General features: G+C 39.7%; 1 protein-coding gene across 8 annotated transcripts in view; it reads left to right on the top strand.

Annotated features, from left to right (window-relative positions):
- LOC122560017 (bactericidal permeability-increasing protein-like) overlaps positions 1 to 14,574 on the top strand; it is a 56,907-nt gene that overhangs the window by 6,057 nt on the left and 36,276 nt on the right. For all 8 annotated transcript variants that reach the window (XR_006314618.1, XR_006314617.1, XR_006314619.1 and 5 more), the window contains 5 exons: positions 2,191 to 2,299; positions 2,675 to 2,803; positions 5,206 to 5,358; positions 11,295 to 11,358; positions 14,478 to 14,538. Coding sequence is in view for 5 of the 8 variants with exons in the window: in XM_043710171.1 (XP_043566106.1) it covers positions 2,191 to 2,299; positions 2,675 to 2,803; positions 5,206 to 5,358; positions 11,295 to 11,358; positions 14,478 to 14,538 (516 nt within the window). In the remaining 3 variants the exon portion in view is untranslated. The remainder of the gene's footprint in view (positions 1 to 2,190; positions 2,300 to 2,674; positions 2,804 to 5,205; positions 5,359 to 11,294; positions 11,359 to 14,477; positions 14,539 to 14,574) is intronic.

Below are 14,574 nucleotides of genomic sequence, written 5' to 3'. Positions count from 1 at the left end.
AGATGTCCTCCAACAACCACAACCATTTTCATTCTTGAATTGTGGTTTCCAGAACTGAATGCAATACCCCAGTCAAAGTCAAGCCAGTGCTTTGGACACAGCCAAATCTAGCTCTGAACATTCTTTATAAATATTTTTAATTCTGTTGGGAGGGCTGTTGTGTCCCATTATAAACTCGTGAATTTTATGGACATTCTAACAAATGCTTTTGACATTTATTTGCATCCTGTACACTTATCTTTCTCAAGTGAATTAATCAGGTTTCTCAACTGGGAATTTGTCTGCTTGCCAACTAGTTGTATCTTCAACATTGTCCAAAATAAAGTCATCCCAAATTGTCTCATGCAATTTCTCACCATTCAGATTACATGCATCTTTTTTATTGTTCATGCCAAAATGCACAATTCTATATTTTGCTACATTATATTCCATTTGCCAGTTCTTTGCTGATTCATTTAACCAAAATGTAACCCTCTGCCCTCCTCACAACTTACTTAGCTATCTATTTTTGTGTCAACAGCAAACTTAGCTACTATACCTTTGATTCCTTCATCCAAGTCATTCATATAAGTTCAAGAAATTGAGTTTGCTTGAACCCTATGGTTAGCCAGCTTCTGGAAAAAACAGGAAACCTTGGACACTTGCTGATTTTCACATCTAACTGCGCAAGTGCAGTTATAAGAAGTTGCTGAAGTTGCTATCTTATTTATACTCTAATAATAATGCGTTGATAACCTCGTTATTTGTATCACAAAATCTGGCCCATTTGGAAGTTCTGCTCATGTAATAGCAAAGTATGAAATATTATCCTTTACACAAACTAATTTTGCCTTAATTCCACAAGAACAAAATTGTTCCCATTCTTGTTAAGATTTTTGTATGAAAGGAAAGTTGTTCATTAAAACTTGGAAATATCCTGTTAGCTAAAATATTTTTTGTTTTCTGTAAGAAAAACAGGTTACCAAACCCTCTCAAAATATATTATGAAGATAGCCTAGACCCCAACATTTCATATTTTAAAAGGTAAGAGTGAGGCATTGTGTTGTGAATGCAATTCGATTGGTCAAATTACCAGGCTTGAAACAAAACACATTTTGTTCTTCCACTCCAGTTAAAATACAGACAAAACAAGAATTTTTTAAAAAAAAATCTTACTGTAACTCTCAAAATCTTTAACAAGCTAATATATATATTAATTACTACTGATTAGCTGCTCCAAGATAGTACCATCCTAAAAACACATCCTTGGCAAAGGCAAATTCAGAAAAATAGATTGTCTCACATGCAATTCTCCAGTCCAGGAGGAAAGAACATTCAGAGAAAATTCAGAGAGAGACAGAGTGAGAGATCTCAAGCATTTTTCTGCAGCAGAGAGATATGTAGCACCTTCAGAACTCCAAAAGCCATTGAAAGCTAAACTAAACTCCTTGTTCTGTGGGAGCTTGACCCTTCATGTTGCTTCTATTGTTCCAACTTTAAAGGCCTCACAAGCTGTTTATCTTATTGGCTTGGAACAGACCATTCTCACCTTGTTTCAACCTCTTTTCATTAAAAAAAGGACAAAATACACCTCTTAAAGTCATAGTTTTATCGATATATGGTGATTCTGAAGAAAATGACTGAAGCTTTTCACAGATTAAAATGATTCATATGTTTGGCAAATATTAAGAATGAAATTCGATGCATTTAAAAATACAATCTGATGTTACCCCTGAGTATATTGAGAAAGTTTATATTATTCTTAATATCTATAATATTCCTATCATGAAGCTTAACCATTGTTCTGTCACTGTCATTGTATCAAAATACTAAATACCCTTCCCAAGAGCTTTCTGTGGATATATCTACACCACATGGACTGCAGTAGTTCCATGAAGCAACTCACCAACTTCTCAAGGGTAAGTAGAGATCGATAATAAACACTGACTTACCTAGTGATGCCAACAGCCATGAATTAAATTAAAAATGTGCAGACTTACAATCTCTGGTCAAGCTTCTGATCACTACAAATATCATTGAATTTCTTCCGGCTGATCTTATAGATGTGATGTCTGTGCTCATTCTCATTTTACCGAACAACTTTATGATGCTGGTCAAAGGGTTTATTTGATTATCTGGCAGATACCAAGAAATTTAATTTAAAATGTTTGCTGTGTTTTATTTATTGTGCTCCTGCTTCAAAATGACTAGCCAAGCAAATTGCTGTCACTGTTGCTGAGAAGAAGATTAAAGGATTTCAACCACCAGATTTAAGTGGGACGATCGACCTACTCGGGTGGATAGACTATCGTATCACAGGGTAAGTATGACCAGAGGTAAACGTAGTTTTTATTTTGTATCAATGGCTCTTACTGCTGAGCTTCAATTCCTTTTGAAAGTGACTATAGTATCAGAAAATTTACAACCCATTCTGTCTGTGTTGGATGAGTTACAACATTCTAGAGTAATTCCATCTTTCCACATTTGGTCCATAGCCTTGCCCTCAGATTCAGTTCTGATGAAGGGTCACGCGACCTGAAATGTTAACTCTGATTTCGCTCCACAAATGCTACCAGACCTGCTGAGCTTTTCCAGCATTTTCTGTTTTTGTTTTGTATTCTATGGGGGCCACTTGGCCAATCTCATTCCAATCACTACAACAAGGTGGAAAGCTAATGCTTGTTTGCATTTGCAGGATGTACATTAAAAGTTTTGGATTGCCGAGTTCCAACGTAGGATTCATCCCCAATTCTGGAGTGAAATTTTCAATGGATAATGTCTACATTGACATCGGTGGACAATGGCATGTGACATTTGGGTTGATGTAGGTTTTTATTCTGTGTTCCTGTATAGCCTGATGAAGATGTTAGTGTGTAATGTTCTGTTAAATATCAAAAGCCCAGCTTCAAATGCTAAGCATGGTAGAAGATATTCAATCAAAATACAAAACAATAGCAACCTCTCTGACTGAGAAATGTATGAAAAATTAGCATGTTGGGATTGCTACATACACTAACTCCACCTTCTTCTCACGCAGTTGGTCATGGCCTTAGGTTGACCTGTTTCCTCACTGAGACTCAGTTCTCATGTACCTGAGGAATACACGCATAACATGTACTCTCTGTCCCAAGTGAGGCAGATAGTGGTTGAGGAATGTGAGGGTGGGATGGCCATGCACCCCTTTCTCTGTCAATGCTTGACTTCATATTACAGTTGATAATGAGGCTCATGGTGTACAGATCCCGACTGGGGATTCCTGTCCACTTTGAGTGGTCTTGGAGCATGATCTCCCCTTGTCGAAACCATGCTGACTCAGCCCTATTTTATGATGCACTTCCAAGTATGCTGCAATCTCATCCTTAATAAAGGACTTGAGAACCCTCTGCCCCCTCCATTGCTGTGATGAAGCTCCAAGTATAAAGCTTATTTCAGGAGTCTCATGGTTAGGCAATGCAGCCTGCCCAGCAGAACTGATTGAGCCTGACCTTGCATCGATGCTGGGAACATTGGCCTTTGTGGAAATACTGGCTTCAGCACGTCCATCCTGACAATGGATTTGCAGGGTCTGCAGAGGCAGCTCCAGTGTTCAAGGGGCCTGCTGTACATATTATACATCTCTGAGCAATAAAAGGTGAGTATCACTGTAGACTCTGTAGACTTTGAGCTTGGTGCTGGGCATGAAGTCTTCAAACACTCCCTTCCTCAGGTGACCAAAGGCTGCACTGTCACTTTGAAAGTAATGTTGAACCTTGTTGCCAATATCTCCCGTTGTTGTCAGTAAGTTCCCAAGGTTTGGAAAGTGGTCCTCGTTGTCTAAACCTTATCATGGATTTTCATATCTGGGGGTGGTGCAGTGTGGTGAGGCAGGGCCCAGTTGACAAAGAAGTTTAGCATACGCCCCTCTGCTCTCATACTGTCTTAATGAAGATGTTGATGTTAGCTTGAAGCTTGTTCTTCAATGCTGTGCGGATGCAAGCAAAGTCTGCATACTGTTGTTCAATAACAGCAGCATGATAACCTTGGAGCTGCCCTGCACATGAACAAATTCTTATTTGTTCTGTAGATTTGCTTCCATAATTCCCAATCAAAAGCATTTCCTGCTGTGTACTTCTGTGCATCCATTTTATCAAATAATATTTAAACAATTCCATAACTATAATACAACAACATTTTAGGGGTTACCATTTTGGGGAATATTATCAAACTTGACAATTCCATCTACGAAAGAATGATAGAATTGTGTGACGTGTCAGCTGTGGCACAGTGGTACCACGCCTACCTCGGAATTAACAGGATGTCGCTTCAAGAGCACAACATCTAGATTGACATTCAGTCACAGTTGCGAGAGGTTATTGTACTTCAGGGAGCCAGCCACCTTTCGAATAAGTCTTTAAGACAAAGCCCCATCTATCCTCTCTCAAGCACATATTGCAAATGTTTAATATCAGCATTGTCTTTCTCCCTCTTGGTGTATTTACCTCCAATCATGCTTCAATCATAATTTTCAGCAAGTTCTCATGCCTTAGAATATGGTCAATCCAACCTTGCCACCTTCTGATGATCTTCCCTTCTCTGGACTCTGAGAACTTCTTGATTTCTCTCGTGGTCTCTCCAACTGACCTGCTTCATCCTTCTCCAGAACCACAGTCCACAACCTTCAATCCTTACTTTTTTTGAAGAGTTCACATTTCAGATCCAGACAATAAGATGCTCATCTTGATCATTCATTTCTTGTTCCTTCCTATGCTGAGCAATTCTTTATGTTTTGGTGGATGCATTCTTTGCTGACTTGCTAAATTAGAAACCATAAGGATCCCATTAAATGGGCTGTGGAGTAAGGAGACTGGACCAGTGATGAAAATGCTAAACAGAGAAAGGATAGAATACCAGCCGGAAATGTACTGCATTATAAATTATGAGAAAGCTTTTGACTGGGTAAACTGGCAAACTGGTAAGCCTTAGAAAGAGCTTGAGGGGATCAAAGTTCACTTGAGCAATCGAAGAATTATTTAGTTTTATGCATGGGATAGACACTGTCACCAGCCACACAATATTGACCATTTTGTGAGATATTCATCTGTCTGTTTGCCAGATTTACTCTGTGTGGATGCTTTGTTTGGGCCACAAGGAACAGTTTAGATGAAGAACAACTGCACAAATGGGGTCAAATAATTCATCTGGGGCAAATGTATAAGCAATTGGTACATGTGCATTACCCTTCAATAGAAACGATGGTGGAACCTTCGAACTGAACATCAAAGATCTCTCAGCTGCATTCATTGTCAAGATTTCACAGGACGGGCCTCGACCAGCACTGAGTTACAATGACTGTGACGCAAGTTTAAACAATTTCGACCTTCAGCTTCACGGAGGGGGCAGGTAGGTCTATTGGAAAAGATGGAAAGTACATGCAATGCAAAACATCCAGGAAATGCATACTGTGAAACATACAAGGTATATATTTTGTAGGACACGCCAAGAATAAGAATTGTGAGATATATAACACATCAAACATAGAAATTGCTGGAGAAACATGGGCCCCAGCTATGCCTGCCTCTTCGTAGGGTATGTGGAACAATCCATCTTCCGCAACTACACTGGCAAAAAAAGTTATGATATTTCAGCTACTTTAATCCCATGTGTATCACTGATGATTTGTATTTACTCTGTGGAAATTTTAATTGAGTAGAAGATTTTACTGCATTTTACTTTCTGATTTGCTGTTTGAGAATACTTCAGTGTAATTGGCTGCCAACTCCCTGCGGTGATATCACTGTTACTGTATGCCTAGTGTTTGTCTTGATCTTGCACATATCAAGAAAGGGAAACTTCATGCCTCAGAGATCACTAGATAGCAGAAAATCCCTTTAATACTTCAAAGTACTCTTTTGGTATGATCCTAGATATTGAATATTGTTAGATATTATTACTGGAGCGAATCATAGATTTACATTTAAATAGTTCCCATTTCTGTCTTTGTTCACTCCTTTCCTCAGCAATATTTTGTGTTTGATTTTGTCTACTTTCTGTGGTTTTATTTACCCTAATGAAGAAGAGCATATCTTCTCAACATCACAACTATTGATCTCACCCTGCTTGGCTGTTGTATGGAACCCCCTACGTGTTAACCCCTTAAAGCCAAATACATAACAATATTGTCAAATTTGATGGAATTTTAATGCATTTACTTTAGGGGAAATTTGGCATGTTAATATGCTGCAGTTTTTCTTATCTGCGATGTTTTGTGTTATGTTGCTGAAAATATTACTGATGAAATACTTAGCAGTTGTAGTAAAATCATGCGTATACTTAGGATGAAGAAGATTATGAGTACCACATATGCTTGGTCCAGTTCTTGTTGGATTCATTTGGATATCAAAGTTGAAACTTTATTGCTGGAACAGCACAGCAGGTCAGGCAGCATCCAGGGAACAGGAGATTCGACGTTTCGGGCACAGGCCCTTCTTCAGGAATGAGCAGAGAGTGTTCAGCAGGAGAAGATAAAAGGTAGGGAGGAGGGACTTGGAGGAGGGGCGTTGGAAATGTGATAGGTGGAAAGAGGTCAAGGTGAGGGTGATAGGTGGGAGTAGGATGGAGGCGGAGAGGTCAAGAAGAAGACATTTCCAACTCCCCTCCTCCAAGTCCCTCCTCCCTACCTTTAATCTTCTCCTGCTGAACACTCTCTGCACATTCCTGAAGAAGGGCCTGTGCCCGAAACGTCGAATCTCCTGTTCCCTGGATGCTGCCTGACCTGCTGTGCTGTTCCAGCAATAAAGTTTCAACTTTGATCTCCAGCATCTGCAGACCTCACTTTCTCCTGGAGAAACAAAGAGTCATACAGCACATAAATAGGCCCTTCAGCCCAACTTGTCTATGCTGACCAGGTTTTCTAAACTGAACTATATCCATTTTCCTGTGTTTAGCTCATTTCCCTCTAAACCTTTCCCTCCATGTACTGTCTAATTGTCTTTTAAATGTTGTAAATGTTCCTTCCCTCATCACTTCCTCTGGCAGCTCATTCATATACACACCACGCTTTGTGTGAAAATGTTGCCCTCCAGGTCCCTTTTAAATCTTTCTCCTCTCACCTTAAACCTATATCCTCTAATTTTGGACTCCCCCACCCTGAGAAAAAGACCTTGGCTATTCACCTTACCAATGCACCTCATCATTTTATAAACCTCTATATAATCACTCCTCTTTATCTAGCCTTTCCTTATAACTCAGACCTTTTGGTCTTGGTAAAATCTTTCTAAAACTTTTTTTGCACTCCTTCCTGTTTAATAATATCCTTTAGCTGGGCAACCAGAATTGTATGCAGTACTCCAAATGTGGCCTTACCAACGTCTTGTATAGCCACAATATAACATCCCAATGTATTCAATGTTGTCTGATTGATGAAGGCAAGCATGCCAAACACTTTCTTCACCACCTTATCTACCTGTGATGCCACTTTCAAGGAACTATGTCTCTGCACCCCTAGGTGTCTCTGTTCAACAACACTCCCAGGGCCCTACCATTAACTGTGTAAGTTCTGCCCTGATTTGTCATACCAAAATGCAATACCTTGCACTGATCTAAATTAAACTCCATTGTCACTTCTCAGTCCACTAGCCCAGTTGATCAAGATCACATTGTACTCTTACATAACCTTTTTCACTGTCCACTATACTGCCATATTTGGTGTCATTCGCAAACTTATTAATCATGCTTCCTATCTTCTCATCTAGACAACTTAGATAAATGATGAACAACAGTGGACCAAGTAGCGATCCTTCAGGCACACCATTGGTCACAGGCCTCCAGTCTGAACAACCCTCCACTACCACTCTCTGTTCCTTACTGTCAAGCCAATTGGCTAGCTCTCCCTGGATCCCATGTGATCTAACCATACTAACCAGTCTACCATGCGGAATTTTGACAAAGGCCTTGCTAAAGTCCTTGTAGACGACATCTACCGCTCTGTCATCTACCTTCTTGGTCACCTCTTCATAAACCTCAATCAAGTTATTGAGACATGATTTCCCACTCACAAAGACATGCTGACTATCTCTAATCAGTCCTTGCCTTTCTAAGTTCATGTAGATCCTATCTGTAGAAATCCCCTCCAACAGCTTACCCAACACTGACATTAGGCTCACTGGACTGTAGTTCCATGGCTTTTCCTTGCAGCCATTCTTAAATAAAGGCACAACATTAGCCACCCTTCTATCTTCTGACAGCTCACCCCCATAGCTCTCATGATACAAATATCTCTGCTAGGGGCCCCACGCTTTCTTCCCTAGCATCCCACAGTGTCCTGGGTTACACTTGATCAGGTCCTGGGGGGTTTACCTAACTTTATGCATTTTATGACCTCCAGCACCTCCTTCTCTGTAATGTGGACTTTTTTCAAGACTTGACTACTTTCCTGAGTTCCCAACCTTCCATGTCTTTCTCCACAGTAAGTATTGATGCAAAATATTCGTTTAGGATCTCACCCATCTCCTGTGGTTCCACACATAGACGGCCTCTTTAATCTTTTGGGAGCCCTTTTCTCTCCCTCGTTACTCTTTGTCCTTGACATACTTGTAGAATCTCTTTGGATGTTCCTTTACCCTATCGACCAAAGCTATCATATGTCCCCTTTTTGCACTTCTGATTTCCCTGTTATGTGCACTCTTTTACTCCCTGTGGTTCTCAAGGGATTCACTTGATTCCAGCTGTCAATGCATCCTCCTTTTTCTTGACCAGTGCCTCAATACCTGTAGGAGAAAGTGAGGATTGCAGATGCTGAAGATCAGAGTTAAAAATTGTAGCTCTGCAAAAGCACAGCCAGTCAGGCAGCATCCAAGGAGCAGGAGAGTTGATGTTTTTAGCATAAGCTCTTCATTAGGAATCTGTAGTTATTCAGTGTTCCCTACTCATGCCAGTCTTACCCTTCACACTAACAGGAACATCCTGGGCCTGAACTCTCGTTATCTTGCTTTTGAAAGCCTCCCACTTGCCAGCTGTCCCTTACCAGCAAATAGCCTCTCCCAATGAAAGTTCCTGTCTGATACCATCAAAATTGGCATTGCTTCACTTTAGAACTTTAACTTGTAGACCAGGCCTATCTTTTTCCATAACTATTTTAAAATGAACAGAATTACGGTTACCCAAAGTGCTCTCCCACTAACACCTCAGTCACTTGCCCTGCCTTATTTCCTAAGATGAGGTGGAGCTTTGCTCTTCATTAATGGGTCACAGATCTGATAGCATCAGTGGAGAGAAATAAAGTCAGTGCTTCAAGTCTTGAAGCACTCATCGTCAGAACTGACATCACATAAATTTTCATACAAAACTGGTTTCACATTGACAAGCGCTTCAGGTTTCTTCACAGTAGGGAGAGTACTTTGCACTTTCTATGGGAACAGCAAATGTGTTTGTCGATTGATTCTCCATTATTAACCTCTTCTAAGCAATGGAAGAAAAATCAGATAGCTTGTTTAATGGGCACATGAATATTCTGTTGTTTAGAGAATGTAATTCAGAGCATTTGGGAAGCAAGAAAGCTAAATGTGGAAAGTTAAAAATCACACAACACTATGTTATAGTCCAACAGGTTTATTTGAAAGCACTAGCCTTCACAGCACTGCTCCATCAGGCTCCTTCATCAGATAACCATCTGATAAAGGAGCAATGCTCTGAAAGCTAGTACTTCCAAATAAACCTGTTGGACTATAACCTGGTGTCATTTGATTTTTAACTTTGTGCACCCCAGTTCAACACTGGCATCTGCAATTCATAAATGTGGAAAAATAGTTAAGCTGCTTTTCTGTCCTGAATGTGTTGACTCACATTGTTACTTGGTCCTACAGTCACAGGCAGCCCTCCAATAGGTCCTCGCCCAAATAATGGAGATCAGTTTTTATTCAACATCAACAATATGCACTTTCTTTCCCCTCCATTGCTCCTAGTCCAGTAACAAGTTGACAATTATAAAGCCACTGCTACTTACCTTGGCTGAAGTCAGCTAAGTTATCTCCGGTCACACCTTCTTGTTTGCCTAAACAGCAATGCTGGGTGATGATCTGAGTGCTGTGAATTCTGAGGCCAATAACTCCACGCCTAGCTTCCCCAGTGGCTGTCTACCATCAACAAGGCACATGTCAGGGGCATGATGGAATATGCTTCACTTGCTTGGATGCCCCAACAAAAGTCAAGAAGCTTTTCACCATCCAGGTCAAAACAACTGGCTTGATTGGCACACCATCCACCACCTTCCACATTCACTCCCTCCAATGATGCACAGTGGCAGCAGTGTGTACCAGCTACAAGATGTTCTGCAGCAACTCAAGATGGTTCATCTGACAGCACATTTCAAATGTCCCACTAGGACAAGAGCAGAAGATGCATTGGAGTACCACCACCTACAAGATCTCCTCCAAACCACATACCAATCTGACATGAAAATATATCACCATTCTTTTACTGTCATTTGGTTAAAATCTTAGAACTCCCTTCCTACAGCACTGTGTATGAATCTACACCTCATAGACTACAGTGGTTCAAGAAGGCAGCTCCCCGCCTTCTCAATGCAACATAGAATGTGTGAATAAAGTTAAAAATCACACAACACCAAAATTCTGTGCCTTACAATTGTGTACTCCACAACCACCTGATGAAGGAGCAACACTCCGAAAGCTAGTGTTTCCAGTTAAACTTGTTGGACTATAACCTGGTGTTGTGTGATTTCTAACTTTGTACGTCCCAGTCCAACAGCGGCATCTCCAAATCATAGAATGGGTGACAAATGCTAATCTTGCCAGTGATGTTCAGATACCATGGGCAAATGTTTAAAGGGTGATGACGGAAAAATTAGTAATTTTAAAACCAGTTTAATGACTACTGAGCATGGTGGCTCAGTGGTTAGCATTGCTGCCTCACAGCACCAGGGAACTGGGTGTAATTCTAGCCTTGGGAGACTGTCTGTGTGGAATTTGCACATTCTCCCAGGGTTTGTTCTGGTTTCCTCTCACAGTTCAAAGATGTGTAGATTAGGTGGATTGCCACTGCTAAATTGCCTATAATGTTCAGGGATGTGTAGGTTAGGTGGATTGGCCATGGGAAGTGCAGGGTTACAGGGATAGGGAAGGAAGGTGAGTCTGGGTGGTGTGCTCTTCAGAGAGTCAGTGTGGGCTTGTTGTGTCAAATGGCCTGTTTCCACTTTGTAGGGATTCTACTCCATAGTAAAGGAATCAAAAATATGGTTCCAATGTCAATTACTCTTAGAAGCAAGTAATGGATTAGGAGTGAAAAAAAATATTTCTGACAGTGTTTTATCTTTTTAAAAGCTGGTTTTACAACATGTTCCTTTCTCAAGTGAAAAATAAAATCAAAGAAATTGCTCCTCATAAGGTAAGCTGACATTTTATTTTCTCTCTAAGTTCAATGCCATAATCAACTGTAAAGCCAAATATTCTTGTAAAATTCAAGAGAAAGCAATAATTATTCATAAAGTTGTGTGTGCAACAAAGAGATGGGTATAATTGCACTAGTGTAGGGGTTCATTAAGGCCAGAGGTTTTCATATTATCTGAGTTTAAATACTTAGAAATGATTGATGTTACAAATCTGTTAGCAATACAGATATGAGTGGGCTCGAATAAGGAGCACAAGGCAAATATTAGTGAGGCAAATGTTGATAATGCAGACCTTTTTAATTTGTTCCTACATCATGGCATTGGCACGGCAGTATTTGTTGACCTAAAGTCCTTAGCAGTTGCCACCCTTCTAGAGTCGCATTTAACCAGATTTCATAGGACTTTAGTGTATCAGGAATTTTTACAACAAGCCAACTGCTTTTCAAATGACCATTATCTAGTGGTAGCCCACAGATCATTAGGTTTCACTCTGGTTGATGAGATCTGAATAGTAGAAATGAAACCTATGGTATCACAGGAAGAAAACTAATCACTGATAATTCGTACAGACAACCTATAAGAAGGGGATTGAGATCTATTCACATGAATGAATAATGAATGATTGGTAGGTAGGTAGATAGATACATACATACATACACAGTCCTCAGCAGAAATAAGAGAAACTACCTTGGGAATTAGCAGCCCATTTTAGAGCATACTTGATGGTCTTTTGCAAAAAAGTCAATGGAAAAGGAATTTGGGTGCAGCATAGAACAGATTGTTTTATTATCTGTAAGAACTGCATAGAATGTTCCAATGAAGACCAATTCACTTCCCTGTTCTTGCCTCACTGGAATTTCTTGTCTCACTGCAATTTCTTGTCTCACTGGAATTTCCTGTCTCCTCAAGCCAACTTGAATGATTCAGTTCAGCTCCTCTGCTTTAGCAAATGATGATCAGAAGGAAGGATGTAGGATGTAAAGATAAAAAGTAGTGCAATTCAAGCTATGCAATATGAATAATAATTGTAGAAACTGGAAATGACATTCAGAAGAAAATGCAAGTGTATATACATTTTCTATATACATTTTGTTGTATATGGGTCTGATGGAATTGAGAGTTGAGACAGCAGAATAAGCAAGACCTCTGTGATGATGTCACAGTCAATTGGAAAGAAAGTAGATAGAAAGAGAGACAGTGAAGAGATGTGCCAATTCTTGTATACAATGCAGTAACTCAATAAACATTTTATTGTTAAATTTATTAGAGTCCTAAGGCCTCTCCAAGTTAGATGAAAGGAATGGATATCCCCCATCTACCATACATCACTGCAGGCAGACAGCAGTGTCATAGTATAAGGGATAGATAGGAGGTAACTGGTAACAGTAAGATCCAGAAAAAAAACACAAAAACTGCTTTCATAAAGGTCAAAACTAGGCTGAAGGGAATGGTGCCAGAAAGCTTAACAACTCCATGGCACAGCAGCAGGAAAGGTGGAGTTACACAGAGTAAGACAACCGACAACAGAAGAATGCAAGCAACATTGCAAGGCTGTTGTCTGTACAAACACTCTTGATTCCAAATCCGAGCTGGTGAGCCAGGTAGAAGTTGAGGTGAGAAACTTTCTAGGAAGCTTAGAAAAATCTAGTAAAGGCATAGAAATAACCAGGCTGCATGAGCAAACCTGATAAAAACTTTAGCAGCTTCAATTCAGAACAAGTGACAGTAAAGGAAGGTCAAAATTACAGTGTTGAGGGAAGTAAGACAGAGGATTTTAGTAGTTTTCAAAATTTAACGAAATATTTCTTGTGTAGCAGAGAGATACTTTGAGAATAATAAAGACCACTGTGCATGTCATTGCAAGTCTCAGAAGCACGGAAAAGACATAATTGCCACAAGCTAATTTAATACAGAGGAAAGTTTCCCTCCCAGCCTTGTACCATTCAGACCTTCATATAAATCACTGTTCTTTCACTGTCACTGGATCAAAATCCTGGAATTCTCTCCCTAACAGCATTGTGGGTTCATCTCCAGCACATGAGCGAATTCAAGAAAGCAACTCACCTACAGCTTCTCAAGGACAATTAAGAATGAGCAACAAATGTTGGATTGCTCCCCATAGTTTTCTGAACTTAAATATAGGTTGTTCTGCTATAACACGCATTTGATTAACACAGATTCTCTGTAACATGATTGACAAATTCAGGACACTGGTTCTAAAGTGCAAACTTCTAAAATGTATGCTGGCTGTAACACAATTACGTCACCAACACTTTAAGCACTGTACCTAGAGCACATTTTTTTCTATAATGCACAATTGCACAGAAACACAACCATCGCGTTATAGAACGACATGTCGAAAATCATGTTGGCAATAGAAACTTATTTTTATATTGTGTATCTAGTGTATTAGAATATCCCAAGGAATATAATTAGACACACGTTGCCAATTACCAAGGAAGCCAAGATTATATGGATGAGTAAATATTCAGTCAGATAGGTAACTGTTAACCTTGCTTTTTAAAAATTAGAGAAATGGAGAGGAGAAGAAGTTTTAAAAGTAATTGCACAATGAAGGGATAAAGACATGGCGTCCAGAATAAAATAGGGGATGGAGGACAGATTTGAAGGAATGTAAGATTTTGGAATGTTGTGGAGCTTTAGGAGGTTACAGGAATAGAGGAGAAATGAGAGCACAGGGATTTGAACACATAACAATTTTAACATTGTCACTTTAGTAGATCAGGAGTCAATGTAGATCAATAAGCTCAGAGATGGAAGGTGAACAGAATGTGGGTATGGGACAAAACACAGTGAACACAAACATGGTTTTCTGTGTTGGAAGTGGGCATTTGCTCAGATTATTGAGTTGTGAAGAAATGCTAAGAGAAGAGGAACTCAAACTTATATTTGGGCTAAAGGACATTGGTAGTTTTCTTCTTCCACTCTTTCTTTTAAACAAGAAAACCATTGCAGAGTGAGATGACATAAAATTTGAAAGCTGCAAATGATAATCTAAAGTTATTTTGAAAAGTAATGCCAGAAGGAATGTCAATTAATTTATCCATGCATTTTTCGCCTTATGATCCTGACTATTTGTTGAATTTATTTGCAGCTGTGCTCTGAGTTTGGAAATACAATTGGAAAGCTCGAAACCTTCATCCAGAGGCTGAATAGTGAGTACATTCAAAGGATGATCAGCAGATTGTGTG

This window comes from Chiloscyllium plagiosum, chromosome 20 (genome assembly GCF_004010195.1).
Source record: "Chiloscyllium plagiosum isolate BGI_BamShark_2017 chromosome 20, ASM401019v2, whole genome shotgun sequence".
Taxonomy (NCBI): Eukaryota; Metazoa; Chordata; class Chondrichthyes; order Orectolobiformes; family Hemiscylliidae; genus Chiloscyllium; species Chiloscyllium plagiosum.
The sequence above is the reverse complement of the archived record's forward strand: the minus strand, read 5'-3'. Positions and strand labels throughout refer to the sequence as shown.